Raw genomic sequence first — 16,878 nt, 5'->3', positions numbered from 1 at the left:
AACTACTCAATAAATAATGCTTTATTTCTTTTTCAAGTGTTCCAGGAGGGAGGGGCAAAGACAGGGGGTAGCTGTGACTGCCTCCGTAGCACTAGTCAGAAAACACCCTCCACAGTCGCTCCACTAGGAGGTAACAGTTATGCTGTCACACAGCAAACATCAGGAGTGCATATCAGTCACACAGGAGGACACACGTTCAAAACCCACACTGGCCACAAGGGCATTATGTGCACACTAAGAGGGAGCTCTGCTATCTATTCTAGGCATTAGCTGGAAGAGCAAGTCACAGCCAAGGGGCCGGAGAAATAAACACCACAAACTACAAAAGAAAACTAAATTTAAACCGGGGGGAGAGTTGAAATAAAGAGACAGGAGATGTGCTGAACGGGCTGCTTCAAGAGCACTGGTCAGCTAGACCAGTGACGAGTAGGAAAGGGCAAACAAACTAGTAAATTGATAAATAAACCAAAATACAAACACAGTAAACACAACAAAGGTGGCTGCAAACACAACTAGCTAACTGACTAAAGACACAAAAAATAAGTAGAAGAAAACAGTGGTCAAGCTAACATGTGGTCAACTGCTGCTGAGATCTAAAAAGAAGAGAAATAAACCTTTTGCACAGTATGGCACACCTATGACACGTGTACATATACACATATTTTAAATGACTAGCCAACCACACATTACCCATAAACCCAGAATGGATGAGATGAGATCTCCACGTCAGGGCGACATCCATGCCCAGGAGACAGGAGTAGGACGCAAGGCCCAGTGCTCAACACGAGCACCATCACAATAAGAGGCACTGAACGGCGCTAATCCTACACCCGTCCAGCGAAGGCAACGTGCTTTTCCAGCCTCTCCTTATATTTCCGGGTGTGCAGCGCTCGTTAAGGCACGTCATGCCACAGGTGGGTTTAATCAAACTGCGCCTCCTAGACAGGCATGCTACACAGAGATTTGTGAACCTGATGGCTATGTTAAATTACATGCATTTCACATAATTACATACCTGCAATTGAATAAAATGCCTCTTATCATCTGTTCTCTCAGGTGACCAGGGAAAGTGATGTATATGTTAAGGTACCCCTTAATCGCAAGGCACCTTTTGTATTTCCCTGCATACAGTTGCTTTTGATAGACCTGCATCGCCAATATGGTAAAGAAATGTGCCAGAAGCAAAAAACGCAGAGCTATGCACACTGACTGAACAGTTGTTAGGGCTTTGCTGCGTCGAGTTGATTTGCTAATGTGTGGCTCCAGAAGAGTACATAGATAGACAATACTGGGCCTGCCAAACCTGTCTCCCTCATCAGAGAAGGCCAGTGGATCATTTCGTTCTCCGAAGAGTCTTGGAGCCGGTGGAATGAATGCTCATCGTAAAATCTGTGCACCTTCATCAACCACCTGTGAAAAGGGACCTTATGAAACCCAAGAATACGTCAATGACACGCATGACACACCCCCTTTATGCAGAGGAAGTGATCCCCGTTTTGCGCCCATAGACATGAACTATTACAAAGCCCATTTATGGAGAGCCGGTCCACTCGCTATTAACTCGATTGTACCTGCATTGTACCTGCAGTTCCGGTTGCAGTTCCACTAGGGGCGGTCACGAGCAAGTGATCAAACAATGGGGGTCTATGGCCGCGTTCAGACTGCAGACGAATCTGATTCAAATCTGATTCCTTCTCATATCCGATTTTTAGGGCTGACTGTTCACACTGCCTTTAGCAAGTGTCCAAATCGGATATGGCTCTGTTCAGACTGGGTCACATTAGTAACAGATCTGACAGGTTGCTGTAGCAACGAAAACAAACATTTCTGCCACCAGGAGGAAATACTTGCTAATTTGGTGTGATTAAACATAGAACAATACAACTAGGTGAGTGTTCATTGAATGCATGCATACGTGTGCGCATTTGCGCGACAGAAACCGAAACTAATCAGTGGCAAGCTCCGCTTCAAACTCTTGGAAGGCTATTTAATTATTTAACGCCATTTAATAGAACAATGTGGATTCTTGCAACTTCCATAGAAACAGAGCAGAGACTGTATAATGATCTATTTAGCATTGAGTATTGTTAAGTCACGTTTAATATAACATGGTCAAAAGACATAACGTAGCCGTAACGTTGCTCTACAACTCGAAATAGGTGGGCGGTCACGCACGTAAAGTCACGTCACTGGACAGTCAAATCCGATCTGAGTGTTGGGAGCTGTTCAGACTGAGACGCATCTGCCCATATCCGATACGAATGCGATATGAAACTACCTCCCGGATGTGATTTTGGAAAATCGGATTTCATGTGACCTGTCACTGTTCAGACTACAAAAGTGACATCGGAATGGGCTAAAAATCGGATTTTGGCTGGCAGTCTGAACGCAGCCTATGGGGCTAGACGGCTAAATTGGTCTGTTTCACCTGATTGTCATTAAAAAATCGAAGATTGGATTTTAGTTTCTGCAAGCTCAATATGGGTTATAGGTCGAAAGTTCAATGAACAATTACTTATGGCCCTTTGGTTTCTCACAGGCTTGGTCGTTGTTGCCCATAACACACTAGCACCCTGCTAATGAATGACGTCATTGACACATTTGAAAGGCTTTTTAGAGCAATTAAGGGACTTAAAAAATCTAATACTCAGCCGTGTGTATTTTCCTTGACCCCCCTTTCACATGCAATATTCCGATTTCTACACAAAAAAAAATTATATCCAGAGAAAAGTGGATTTTAGGAGAAACTCCATTCACCTCCATTCATTCTCCACTTGCTCGCGATCACCCTCTAGTTGCAGTACCATGCGGAAGTATTCAGCGAGTGGTCCTTCTCCCCTTATTAGACATTCTCTGACTACGACGACGTACCTTGCTCCGCCTTAAGGATCTTTGGTTTCGTTCATCATGGCCCCTTTCCACAGGTGTATAAAATCAAGCACCCGATTACCAATGCAATTGCTATCAGTTGCTTAATGATGTTATAATCTTGCTGTTCTTTCAAGCCTTCTACATTTATTAATTCTAATATGGAAACACACAACCATGTACACTTTCAAGGAATTGAATAAAAACATCAAAGGAATAATGGAAATATGTTTCTGCTCTCATTAAGTTACACCATCGCCATCTGATCGTCGTTAGCACAAATCAGGATTTGGTTCAGCTGGCTGGCTAATGTGTTGTCAAGGTAGAGCGTACGTAGCAACCAGCCAACATCAGCAGAATAAACAAGAGGGACACACCTGATATAAAGTCAATTTCTCAAGACTGGAATGCTCAAAAATGCTAAAAAGTGGTCAGAAGGGGTTGTTAGGAATTCACATTCCTAACTTTACAGAACCAAAATAGCATACATGAAATTCTGATCTATGTCCATAGGCTTCAATAGAACAGTTGCTGCCTCTGCTCTGCTCCTCTGCTCTGCTCCCCCCCCCCCCCCCCCTTGTGATTCGGGTTCCAGGAAGTGGCTACTCTCTTTGGTTTAGGCTATACCTCCCCCTATACCAAATGCTGTATCTCAGAACACGAGTCAAAAGAAAAGATATACAAAGGCAACAAAGGTGATTTCTCTTTCCAAATACTAATATCACCCTACATCAATAACTTACTGGAGCAACTGTCCATTAAATAATGTTTATTTACTTTTAACCCTTGTGAACACACACACCTATTACGACACAAACCAGCATAATAGCTGTACAGACAAAATACAATTGTTTTATTATATATGCATTGCCTGTGATTGCGTTCATGTCATGGGAGGGGTGGGGGCAGGATTCCCAGTTGTCAGGCCTGATTCCTCCAGAACTTGATCAATTCTGGGAATTAATATTTCTGCAAACTCCCAGAGTTTCTTGTTCACATGCGGTCGGATTTTGGATGTTCGATGTGGGTGCCTGATGTGGATAATCCGGCATATGTTAAATGGGATCTTGACAACACGTCCGACCTGCTTCAGTGTAGTGTGGACAGATGTCTGCTCCACTCTCCGTGGGTTGATAATCATCTTGAGAGGATTATCCACCCTGGCCGGCTGTTGGTAGATGTGCTCCAGGATGTTCACACCAGGCACGCTGTTCCACTGAGGCAGATGAAATCGGCTGCTCTTATCGAACTTCGTGGTAGGGAAGACAGAGTTAGTGATTGTGAAAACTCCTGTCTTGGGATGGTTTAACTGCAGTGAGTCCATTAGCTTGTTTAGGTTGCCATGTTTGTAAGGCATAATGATCTCGTCAAGATCATGCAGCAGGAGATACTTTGATTGGTACATGTATCTGTATATGCATTCATTCAGAGTGGTCAGCTGTCCGTAATAGTGGATGTCCCCAGGGTGCCTGCCAGGCTTAAACCCAGCAGAGGGCCTTAGAAACCTGTCTATAGGCCAAGGCACAACTTCCAGCATACCCTCTCTCCTGTAATACGTAAGAACTTTCTCAACATCTGGGCCACAGCTGGTGTTGTAGATGACAACCCTCTGAACCCCGAGTAACTTGTACATCTCCATGTTCTGCACAATCTGGAGAGCATTATTGTACTTCCCAAATAGGTTGGATATGCATATGGTGAAGTTGTACCTAAATGAGTCTTTGACCTCCTGGTTTTGGATTCGTAAAAATGTCAAATTGTGAATGGCGGTTTCGTCACTTGTTATACTAACATGTGTGGCTTGCTGTGATGATGGACTCGTGCAAAACACATCTGAAGTCTGAAAAGGATAGCCAAAGTGGTCTACGTGCCCATCAACTTTTGCCTGTGAAGTGGTGCACCGACTCAGATCCTTAGCATCAGTGCTAGTACTACAATTAGCATTAACGTAAGCGTCATCATTGGCACACAGGACACAGTAGAGCGGCAGCCGCTTTTTCCTGCGGATGATGCTGATGACCCGGATGGCCCCACCCAGTCTGTGGTCCTTAAAGGCAGACATCATGAGGTTTTTTGAGCCTGGGATGGGGGTGATGGTGTCGGGGGGCGCACATTGCCGTGACTGCAGTGTGGGTTCTGTCCACAGTTCAGGCTCAGCTGAGGGTCTTTCGCTTCTCATCAGGTTCACCAGGTGTATCACATGCTCCAACCTCAGCATCAGGAGGAAGGTAAACGTGGTGACGCCAACCAGCAGCGCAAGCTTCCTCTGCATCATGCCTGTTCAGTTTACTGGGATTCAGCTTCTACAATCTGCACTAACAAGGATGATAGTGGCACACAAAATTACTAACATTATTTAGCTTTTCACAGTGCAAAAATGTTTAACAACCATCAAATTAGCCTTGCAAGCGCCATAAATTGTACTGTGTAGACATGTACTGTAATGGTGCACTCACATGCGTCCTTACGTTGATTCTTCCAGTGGGTTTTGTTGATGTTCGGGGGATGTGTATGCCAGTGGCGTTCCGTGAGGGCAAGCAAGTAAAGTAGTGTTTTACCAACTGATAATAAAAATAGACATCAATTAGCCTTGGCCCACTTTCTCTCGCTCTCCCTCTCCCTCTCGTGCGCATTCAATGGACACCCGCCCCTCGACATGCACATTTAATCCAAATAAAACATTCACAATCGTGAAAGCAATGACGCATAGAAGACTAAATTATTATTAAATCCGGTTAACATAAATAATTAGCATGCTGAACAGATTTGATTAAAACTCCATCTCCAATACCAATGTTTTCCAACTGAAAAGGGCCTGTCCCAAGGAGAAAAAGTATTAGCCTACCTTGAAACTGAACAGTCCAACCAGTAGACTAAGCTAGCCAACAACTGTATACTTTGCTCATAATATTTTTCAGACAGCTTATTAAAGAGGTGGAGTTGTATATGAACAGTAGCCTAAGCTATAATATGCACGAAGTGTGCTGTTATGAATATCAGAAATTAAGGATTTCCTCTTTTTATATAAGGATATAATATAATACTCTGGTGTTCCAAGGTAGGCTATTTTAATGTTATTTAATACAACGTTTTTTCCCAACCAAAAACGAACCCCCCCTCAATCCGACACGGGGCGATCACCACACAATGCCTTTGAATCTGTGGGAAACACTGTGATTGAATGACTTCCAAAGTTCTTCACATGCACGCTCACCTCAGGAAGAGAATTCCCATCCCCAGGATCTGAGGCTGTTCGACTCTCCCAGCTCCCAATGCCTGACAGCCACAAAGAATTTGTCCTTGACTTCTCATCAACCCAACTTCGTGATTCTATTTTGTATTTATTATGTAATAGGAAAATGCAGACGGCAGCAGAGAGTTGCAGAGGTGTATCTCTGAGTGAAGCAGACAAGCGGGGACTGAGACAGGTAGGCAGGGGTGGAGCCATGGCCACCATTGGTCGGAGCAAAGATTGTTAAGGCGGAGCAAGATTACTTCATCGTATTTCATGGGCCCTTTTCATTCGTCTTTTTATCTATCCTCCCTTCCTTCCTCGGTCCTCCGGCTCGCCATGAGGCCTGTAAGGCCTTCTGTAGCCTATATGAAGTGTGAAGAAAAGAAAGTGTAAAAGGACCAGATAGACAAACAGACAGGTGTGTGTGTGTGTGTGTGTGTGTGTGTGTGTGTGTGTGTGTGTGAGAGAGAGAGAGAGAGAGAGAGAGAGAGAGAGAGAGAGAGACCTGGATGTCACTAATATATGCTTACTTTAATGGAATGGTGCTACATTTTGGTACTTTCATGTGATTCAGGAGCGGAGTGCACCATCTGAGGTCATGTCTGAGTGTAACGTTATGTCTGTCTCAAAGACGAAGGTTACTATGGCTAACTTAATATGCTACATTTAAGCCTGCATGTATTGCGTTAGGAGTAATGAAACAGAATAGTAGGCCTTTCCCTGGTAAGAAGTTAAAATAAAACTGACTGTTGAGAGAGTGGAATTAAATGCTCCCATCGTTCTGAATCGTGAGTGAGCTGGATCCATTCAAAATGGTAAAACAAGACTTTAAATTGTTGAAGTGACAGAAAACTAACGTTTGAATACTATTAAAAAGTATCATGGCTAGGAGTAAGTCGTTTGAACAGTTTGTCCAGGTGGTTGAGGTGAGTGTTGGAGGTGGCACATACACATGCAAAACCACAAACACTAACACACACACACCAAGGTGTAGTTTTACTAACAGGTTTTTCTCCTGAGACCTGAGAGGACGAGAGGGTGTGAACTGCTGAAACATGTCTGATAGGTTAACCATCCAAGTGTTCATTTGTTCTATACACTGACATAGAGAATCAAGGGGACCATAGTCGTTCGGCGACAGAGCTAAGTAGATTTGTCTGTCATCTGCATAGCTATGATATGAAATGAAATTATTTTGGATTATTTGTCCAAGTGGGAGCATAGAGGTTGAATAATAGTGGCCCCAGGATCGACCCCAGGGCAACAAAGGATCTCCTCTCTTGTAGACATGATTTGAGCCAGTTGATAACTATGCCTGTAAATCCAACCCAGTGTTCTAGTCTGTGTAGTAAAATATTGTGATCAACAGTGTCAAATGCTGCGCTAAGGGCCAGTAGCACTAGGACTGATGTTTTACCAGAATCTGTGTTGAGACTCATGTCAACTTTAATGAGAGCTGTTTCAGTGCTGTGATTTGCCCGAAAACCAGACTGATTAGACTACTTTTTCAATAATTTTGCTAATAAAAGGTAGATTGGATATGGACCTGTAATTGTTTAACATCCAGGTTATTCTTCTTGAGCAGTGGCTTTACAACAGCTGTTTTTAGTGACTTAGGAAAAGTGCCAGACAGCAGTGATGCATCTACAATGTGAAGGACATCTGAGGCTAAGGTGAAAAACAAAATTGTAGGCAGAGTGTCTAAGTCACATGTGGAGGAGATTCTGTACCGTTTTTTCAAGTGTTTCGTGGTCTATCAAGTTGAACTCTGACATCAAGTTAAGCTTCCCTCTTTTTATAGCTGGAAGTTCCGGGTGTTGAATTTGTATTGTAGCAGATATGTTGAGCCTGATTTAGTCAATTTTACCTTTAAAAAAGATGAAAACTCATTGCATTTATTAGTTGAGAGAAGTTCAGGCGCTAATTGTGAGGGAGGATTTGTTTGCTTATGGACAGTGGAAAATAAAACATGAGTGTTATTTGAACTTCTACTGATGATGTTAGAAAAGAAAGATTGTCTTGCTTTGCATATTTCAGAGTTATATGTGCGGAGCGTGTCTTTATTATGGATGTCATAGTGGATCTGAAGTTTGTGTTTATGCCATTTTCTTTCAGTCTTCCTACACTCTCTTTTTAGGAGTTTATCTGCTGGATTTTGCTTCCATAGTGCTTTCTGTTTGTCCTTAACTTTCTTGAATTTTAAGGGAGCAATGTCCTCCATAATGTTTGCCATTATTGCATTAAAATGATCCAATACGTTTTTTACTGAGTCTGACAAATTACTTGACGTCTGTGGGAGTGCTTGCTCAAAAATAACACTTGTCTGATCATTTATGATTCTCCTTCTTACCAACATAGATCTGTTCTGACTGGGTGGGGACAGACACAGCAAAGAACACGCAGAAATTATCAGATAACGGCAGGTCTTTAACAGCTGTAGAGACACTGAGACCCTTTGTAATAACAAGGTCAAGGGTATGGCCTTGAGAGTGTGTTGGCCCCTGTATATGCTGTATTAGAGAGAAAGTGTCAATTAGTGCAATTAATTCCTTGGCATAATTGTTTTCAGGATTATCCACATGTACAGTAGGTTTAGATCCCCTGATATACACTAATCCAGCGAAACACGGAAGTAACACAGCGCCGCCATTACTGCGTGGCTGGCTACTAAGAAATTAGCACCTTGGTTCCATAGGCGGCTGTTGCAGAGGTTAGCTGTCATTAATACACGTCTTAATACCTTATGTTGTTAATAAATTACCTTCATCGGTAAGTTTTGGCACAGTCTGACATCATTGATCCAATGTTCCCTTTCACCTGACATTTTCTTTCATCAGCAGGATCTCTTGTTAGACATTCTCTGACAGGATGCTTTCATTGACAAGCACAGGCAAGTGTCACTCGTCATACTTGCAGGCACGCAGTAATGGCGATATTCAAGATGGCAGCGCCCATAAAGTTCTCGCTGTATTAGTGTATAATAAGACAGTCAAACTCTATGCAAATGACTGATGGCAGTTCACCTAAAAAAACAGAATGTTTTGGAGGCCTGTAAATAGTCAGTAACAAAATTTAAGAAGACTCAATGCTTGCACACAGATATTCAAATGAAGTAAAGTCACCAAATGATGACTGAGTGCACTGAAAGGATGCGTTGAAAATTTTAGCTATCCCCCCTCTTTTACTTGCTCTATTAGCACTCAAAAAACTGAAATTTGGGGGAGCTGATTCGATGAGGGTTGTAGCACTGTTTGCTTGGTCTAACCATGTCATCATTAATTAAGAATGATTTGTTTGAAAGAGATCTGATGTTTAGGAGTGCTAGTTTTGCTGTAAGAGTTGGGGAGCTTTGATCCACTTGGGAAATCTGATTTGACTGGTTTAACCTTTAGGCTCGATATGCTTGTCTTCTACTGTATTACTTGTCAGAACAGGAGTAGAACATGACATAGGCTTACTGGGTCCCGGCATGTTCTTAAAACTACTGTCACCATTTCTATTGCAGGGACCCACAGAATATCGCTGCTTAGGTGATCCTTTTGCATGCGGAGGGGGAGGGTGTGGAGGTGCACTGCACTTCAGTGTTGAAGCTCTTGGGCTGATAAAAATCTGCCTGGCTACTGGTAGCAGTCTCTCCATTGTTGCCGGGAACATCATGTGCTGGGTATGTGGGGGATCCTGGGGAGTTTGTTTGGGTGGTGGGATGATGAGATGGGGATGGGAGATTGGGTGGGTTTGGGTGGCCTGGGGAGTTTGATTGGGTGTGAGTGGTGATGGGAGATCAAGGAAGTCGGGGTTGAATAAAAGTCCGGAGTCTCCATCTGCGTGATGAGGTCCTTGGGGGTTTGTTGCTTCAGCAAGTATTCCAGTGTATTCCATTTTGTTGTCCATCTGAGGTCCAGGGGGGGTTGTTGCTTCACTTTTAGCAAGTATTCCAGTGTATTCCATGTTGTGGCTTTGTGGTGGCAAGGAGTCAACGGAGGTGGGGAGGGGCACTGGTACATGACCCTTCCTTTCTGATAGCCTCCCAGAAGCTTTGATAGATGCTATCTCCTCCTGCTAATGACATCCATTTGTTTGTTGAGATTTTGCAGAGTTTGACGCCATTTACTATGAATCATTTCAGTAGTACCCATCTTATCATGTCCAGTGGACGTGGCTGGGCATTGTTGCTCTGGTTGTTTATGTTTCTCCAAGGTCTGCATGTTGATGTCCTCAGCTTGTTCCGTCTGTGTGGCTACTGAGTGCTTATCAGAGCCTTGGCTCAAGGTTCGCAGAAAAAATGTTGGGTGCAGGAGAGAGAGGTGATCATATTGAGTTAAGATTTTGGCTCCAGTCCATCTCAGCTCTGTCCTTTTTGGTCTGAAATATTCCCTGCGATTCCAGAAAAGGTTAAAATTGTCAATAAAATTCATTCCTACTGAAAAGCCAGTTTTTGCAAACCAGGTGTTTAAACTAAATAGTCTGGTAAAAACAAAGCTTCCCTCTGCTGGGAGTGGGCCACTGATGAAATCTGTAAACCATGTAATTCAAGCTCAGATAGAGCAGAAAAAAGTTCCTTGAAATCTTCTTGGACATACAATTGTTCTTTGTAAATGTAATTTGCTCCAACATGCACAATGATGCGCTTGATAGTTGTATATTTTGACATCGGTTCTGCAAGTTCGTTTTTTTGTGTCAGACACTGAAACATTTGGGAAACAACATACAGTACAATCATCCTTTCCCCAGTCGCCTAGAATGAGGGTTGTGGGATGAACAGGTGCCGAGTGTGGCTTCTTGTCTGTGCCCGTCTTTCTATTGTTGTGGTTTGCTGGCTGCCAGTTTTGTTTTTTTTTTCCCCTGGGAAAATCCCCTCTCCCATCCTGGAGGCATTCGAGTCTGTTCCATAGTTTTTAGAGGCTCTGGGTCTCCCCTAGGACCACAAGCCCTATAGCAGTTTGCTGATCTATCTGTTTTTCTGATATGAGGCCTGGAATTAACATCTGAGTTTACTGGTCTTGAGGTACATACAGTTCTTATTATGTTTTTTGCTTTTTGGTCTGGCACCTTGCCTGTGCTCTCATTTTCCTTTCTGAGGTCGGTGCAGTCAATGCTATTGGCAAACATACATTTCCTGCATTTCCAGTCGTTGCTGTAGACTCACTTCATGAGATGTCTCTCATTCATCTGTCTTTGATGAAAGGGCACCAGTCTTTGATTCATGTTCTGCTGAGGGTGTGAATGTCAGAACATATCCCATCCCAAATCTCTAAAATAAGGTACTTAAAAATATGTTATCTGTGCAGTTTGTGTGTGTGTGTGTGTGTGTGTGTGTGTGTGTGTGTGTGTGTGTATGAAGAGCTCTTTTCCAAAACGCAATAAATCCAATTGGACAGTTTCCAGGAAAATTACATTTTTTACTTAGACCCACACAATTAGTTCATATTAAATTGATCCTGTTTTTTTTTTTTTTTCAAAACGCTATAAATCCATCCATTTTTTTTCCAAAACGCAATAACTCCATAACTTTTTTAAACATATGATATAAGGGACTCATATAATGAATGCATGTGATTAAAAATAAGTGTGAATGCATTAAAGAAATAAATAAATAACAGCCAAATACAGTAAATATTAAAATAAAATAACTGTTTGCAATTTCACATTTCAACATTGTCCACCACATTAAACAAATAATTAAACAAAAATAACATACAAATAGCTAATCTAATTAAATAGAAATACAACAATGTAATATTAATATAATTCAGTAACACATTTAGGCTGCAATAGCAGGTCTAGTAATGATAACAATATTCAATATTCAAAGTTATTAAGTAATACAAAAAATAAATGTCATTCAGTAATACATTTGGCATTCAGAAAAGTGTCAAACATGTATAAATTAGGATCACTGTCCACACAATAGACTGCATACAACAAGTCAAATAAGTGTGTGTGTGTGTGTGTGTGTGTGAGTGTGCGCGCGCGTTAGAGATGTGCTTTGAAGTGTGAGAGGACATAGAGAGAGTGACTGTGTCTTTGTGAGTGAGTGAGAGACACTGAGTGTGTGAGTAAGACAGTGAGAGAGAGAGTGAGCGAGTGAGAGAGAGAGAGTATGTGTCAGACTGAGTGTGTGTGTGAGAGAGAAGAGAGAGTGTGAGTCAGTAAGAGAGAGAGAGAGCATGCATGAGAGTGTGTGTGTGAGAGAGAGAGAGAGAGAGAGAGACAGGGCGAGATCACTCTGCATCCTCATCACTCTGGCCGTTATTGTCAGCCACCTCATACAGAACTTCTCCATAAAAAGCCCTGACCTCATCCAACACACCTAGGCCCAGCACATCACGTTTCTTTGCAGCCTTCACAGAGGTCTGCTTTGCAATGACCTCAGGTTTTAGGTCAGCCCATCGCTTTCCCCGCTTCAGCACACTGTAGTAATTGTACTCTCCATTGGATGTTGTCTTGATACCAACCTTGTTGGTGCTTAGGTCCAGCATCCGTGCGTCACTGATTTTGAAGCTCTTCTGGAATTTGACACAGTCTTTTGTGGCTGATTTCAAATCCAACGCCTCCCAATCTGTGCCATAGACATGGACATGGCCGTATTGCTTTAGGATGGCAAAGTAGGCCTCTGGTAGTAGAACTGTTTCAACTTTCTTTACTTCCTGTCTGGGAGAAAACTGTGGCCTCTTACCGGGCCAATACAAATGAAACCAACTCTCCCTTTTTTTTCAGGGTTCAAAACCATGGTGACAGAAAATGTGTAAAAGGCTTAATAACTAAAATAAGTGTCACGATACACATCTCGCGCGTGCCCTCCATCTGCAGCCTCAAGGGCTTCAGGGTCAACTTGTTCCCAGGGGTCCAATTGCACTATAGGGGCATCTATTCCTTGCGCAGAGAAGCGATATTGTGCAAGACTGCACAGGCAACACAAATGTGGCAGGCCCTGTTTGGGGCCACGCGCAGACTTTTGAGGCACTGAAATCTGGATTTGAGTTGGCCAAAGGTCATCTCTATTCGGGCCCTAGTTTTGCCGTGTCCATAATTAAAGGCCCTCTCTGCAGCTGTAGCCAGGTCTGGATATGGGGTCACCAAATGTGGCAGACAGGGATAGCCTCTGTCTCCCAACAAAATGCCATTGAACTCCCCTACAGAAGGAAAAAAGCATTGGATGAATAAGTTTGACTAAGATAAGGTGAAACTTCATCTTAACAATATTCTCTTACCTTGTGCCAACCTGTGAGACAAGGTGGATGCTCTGAAAATCATGGGCGGAGCCTGGCCATTTTGCCTCAATATTGGTTAGGCAATCTGCATCACAGATCATCTGACAACAGTGTAAGAATGGACCAATGATTGGAAGACCACAATTTCAAATACGCTTGCATGATTTTGTAGTCTTCCATTTAATAGCAGAAAATAATTTTTAACTATGCAACATCAACTGCACAAACATTACTTTGCCTAAAGCTAATTTTTAAAAGGGCTTACCATATGAATAACTGTTTGAGTGACAAGAGAATTCAAAAGTAAATTTCTTGAAGAAGTGTGTGTTATTCAAATTAAATGGTCAAGTGTTAATGTTAGGCCTAGCTGATATAAGTTCTAAGATGTAGCTTATGTAATAATTGCAGGTTAAATGGCATCAGTCACATTTGTGTAATGCGTGACACATTTAAGTTTTATGTAAATGTAAGTTTATTTTCTGTCTTTCAAATTCACTCTCCACACAATAACATAGCGCTAAACAAATGATCTTGTTTTCAAGGAGCAGGATGCAGTCGCAACTTCTGGTCACAAGTCAGTCGTCATTATGTTAAGCCCACCTACTGACCTCCCCCTATACCAAATGCTGTATCTCAGAACAGGAGTCAAAAGAAAAGATACAAAGGCAACAGAGGTGAATACTCTTTCCAAATACTAATATCACCCTTCATCAATAACTTACTGGAGCAACTGTCCATTAAATAATGTTTATTTACTTTTAACCCTTGTGAACACACACACACACCTATTACGACACAAACCAGTACAATAGTAGCACAAACAAAATACAATTTTTTTTATTATTATATATGCATTGCCTGTGATTGCGATCATGTCAGACCTGATTCCTCCAGAGCTTGATCAATTCTGGGAATTAATATTTCTGCAAACTCCCAGAGTTTCTTGTCCACAATCAGTCGGCTTCTGGAAATGTTTAGATGTGAGTGCTTGATGTGGATGGTCCGGCATGTATTAAATGGGATGATGACATAACTTCCGACCTGCTTCAGTGTAGAGTGGACAGATGTCTGCTCCACTCTCTGTGGGTTGATAATCAGCTTGGCGGGATTATCCACATTCTTCCTGGCCGGCTGTTGGTAGATGTGCTCCAGGATGTTCACACCAGGCACGCTGTTCCACTGAGGCAGATGAAATCGGCTGCTCTTATCGAACTCTGTGGTAGGGAAGACATAGTTATTGATTATGAAGACTCCTGTCTTGGGATGGTTTAACTGTAGTGAGTCCATTAGCTTGTTCAGGTTGGCATGTTTGTAAGGCATAATGATCTCGTCAAGATCATGCAGCAGGAGGTACTTTGACTGGTACATGTATCTGTACATGCATTCATTCAGAGTGGTCAGTTGTCCATAATAGTGGATGTCCCCAGGGTGTCTGACATGCTTCCACCCAGCAGAGGGCATTAGAAACTTGTCTATAGGCCAAGGCACAACTTCCAGCATACCCTCTCTCCTGTAATACGTAATAACTTTCTCAACATCTGGGCCACAGCTGGTGTTGTAGATGACAACCCTCTGAACCCCAATCAACTTGTACACCTCCATGGTCTGCACAAACTGGAGAGCATTATTGTACTCCCCAAATAGGCTGGATATGCATATGGTGAAGTTGTACCTAAATGACTCTTTAACCTCCAGGTTCTGGATTCGTAAAAATGTCAAATTGTGCATGGCGGTTTCGTCACTTGTTATACTAACATGTGTGGCTTGCTGTGATGATGGACTCGTGCAAAACACATCTGAAGTCTGAAAAGGAAAGCCAAAGTGGTCTACGTGCACATCAACTTTTGCCTGTGAAGTGGTGCACCGACTCAGATCCTTAGCATCAGTGCTAGTACTACATTTAGCATTGGCATTAGTGTCATCATTGGCACACAGGACACAGTAGAGCGGCTGCAGCTCCTGCCTGCAGATGATGCTGATGACCCGGATGGCCCCACCCAGTCTGTGGTCCTTAAAGGCAGACACCATGAGGTGTTTTGAGCCTGGGATGGGGGTGATGGGGTCCGGGGGCGCACATTGTCGTGACTGCAGTGTGGGTTCTGGCCACTGTTCAGGCTCAGCTGAGGGTCTTTCGCTTCTCATCAGGTTCACCAGGTGTATCACATGCTCCCACCACAGCGTCATGAGGAAGGTAAACGTGGTGATGCCAACCAGCAGCACAAGCTTCCTCTGCATCATGCCTGTTCAGTTTACTGGGATTCAGCTTCTACAATCTGCACTAACAAGGAAGATAGTGGCACATAAAATTACTAACATTATTTAGCTTTTCACAGTGCAAAAATGTTTAACAACCATCAAACCATCAAATTAGTCTTGCAAGCGCCATAAATTGTATTGGAGACATGTAATGGTACACTCACATGCGTCCTTACGTTAATTCTTCCAGTGGGTTTTGTTGATGTTCGGGGGATGTGTATGCCAGTGGAGTTCCGTGAGGGCAAGCAAGTAAAGTAGTGTTTTACCAACTGATAATAAAAATAGACATCACTTAGCCTTGGCCCACTTTCTCTCGCTCTCCCTCTCCCTCTCGTGTGCACTCAATGGACACCCGCCCCTCGACATGCACATTTAATGCAAATAAAACATTCACAATCGTGAAAGCAATGACGCATAGAAGACTTAATTATTATTAAATCCGGTTAACATAAATAATTAGCATGCTGAACAGATTTGATTAAAACTCTTGCATCTCAATACCAATGTTTTCCAACTCAAAAGGGCCTGTCCCAAGGAGGAAAAGTATTAGCCTACCTTGAAACTTAAACACATGGGTAAACTGAACAGTCCAACCAGTAGACTAAGCTAGCCAACTATATTTTGTTTACAATATTTTGAGGCTTCAACCAGACAGCTGAATTAAAGAGGTGGAGTTGTATATGAATAGTAGCCTATTCTATAATCTGCATAAAGTGTGCTTTTTAATTATTATTTTTTTTTTAATGAAGGATTTTCAGGATATAATATAATACTCTGGTGTTCCAAGGTAGGCTATGTAAATGTTATTTAATAAAATGTTTTTTCCCAACCAACAACTAACCCCCCCTCAATCCGACACGGGGCGACCACCACACAATGCCTTCAAATCTGTGGGAAACACTGTGGTTGAATGATTTCCAAAGTTCTTCACATGCATGCTCACCTCAGGAAGAAAATTCCCATCCCCAGGATCTGAGGCTGTTCGACTCTCCCAGCCTTACAGCCACAAAGAATTTGTCTCCTCATTAACCCAACTTCGTGATTCTATTTTGTATTTATTATGTAATAGGAAAAAGCAGACGGCAGGAGAGAGTTGCAGAGGTGTATCTCTGAGTGAAGCAGACAAGCAGGGACTGAGACAGGTAGGCAGGGGTGGAGCCATGGCCACCATTGGTCGGAGCAAAGATTGTTAAGGCTGTTATCCGAAAGCTTATTATTATTATTATTACAGTGCATGAAAATGCACTGTACTGTTGCATGAATGCATGAAAATGCACTGTACTGTTCTTCCTAGGCTTCTTCTTCTTA

General features: G+C 42.6%; 2 protein-coding genes across 2 annotated transcripts; both read right to left on the bottom strand.

Annotated features, from left to right (window-relative positions):
• Positions 1–3,751: 3,751 nt before the first annotated feature.
• On the bottom strand, positions 3,752–5,143 carry LOC134089721 (uncharacterized). Its single transcript, XM_062544165.1, has one exon. It carries the CDS (start codon positions 5,141–5,143, stop codon positions 3,752–3,754), a length of 1,392 nt encoding a protein of 463 aa, XP_062400149.1.
• Positions 5,144–12,324: 7,181 nt separating this feature from the next.
• Positions 12,325–16,615, bottom strand: LOC134089720 (uncharacterized). Its single transcript, XM_062544164.1, has 4 exons — positions 16,514–16,615; positions 15,735–15,839; positions 14,196–15,592; positions 12,325–12,662 (listed from the first exon to the last, which is right to left on the bottom strand). The coding sequence occupies exons 3-4, from the start codon at positions 15,550–15,552 to the stop codon at positions 12,325–12,327; spliced, it is 1,695 nt and encodes a 564-aa protein (XP_062400148.1). The 5' UTR covers positions 15,553–15,592; positions 15,735–15,839; positions 16,514–16,615.
• Between the last annotated feature and the right edge of the window lie 263 nt (positions 16,616–16,878).

Source organism: Sardina pilchardus, chromosome 8 (assembly GCF_963854185.1).
Source record: "Sardina pilchardus chromosome 8, fSarPil1.1, whole genome shotgun sequence".
In the NCBI taxonomy this organism is placed as follows: Eukaryota; Metazoa; Chordata; class Actinopteri; order Clupeiformes; family Clupeidae; genus Sardina; species Sardina pilchardus.
This window is presented reverse-complemented; position numbering and strand designations above follow the sequence as displayed.

Excerpts from the sequence above, each read along its gene's own strand:
- LOC134089721 (XM_062544165.1), bottom strand. The coding sequence starts at position 5,143 with ATGATGCAGAGGAAGCTTGCGCTGCTGGTTGGCGTCACCACGTTTACC.
- LOC134089720 (XM_062544164.1), bottom strand. The coding sequence starts at position 15,552 with ATGATGCAGAGGAAGCTTGTGCTGCTGGTTGGCATCACCACGTTTACC. Across the intron at positions 12,663-14,195 it reads TCAAGCTCTGGAGGAATCAG|ATTGGGAGGCGTTGGATTTG; the intron begins GTCTGACATGAT and ends TCTATGGCACAG.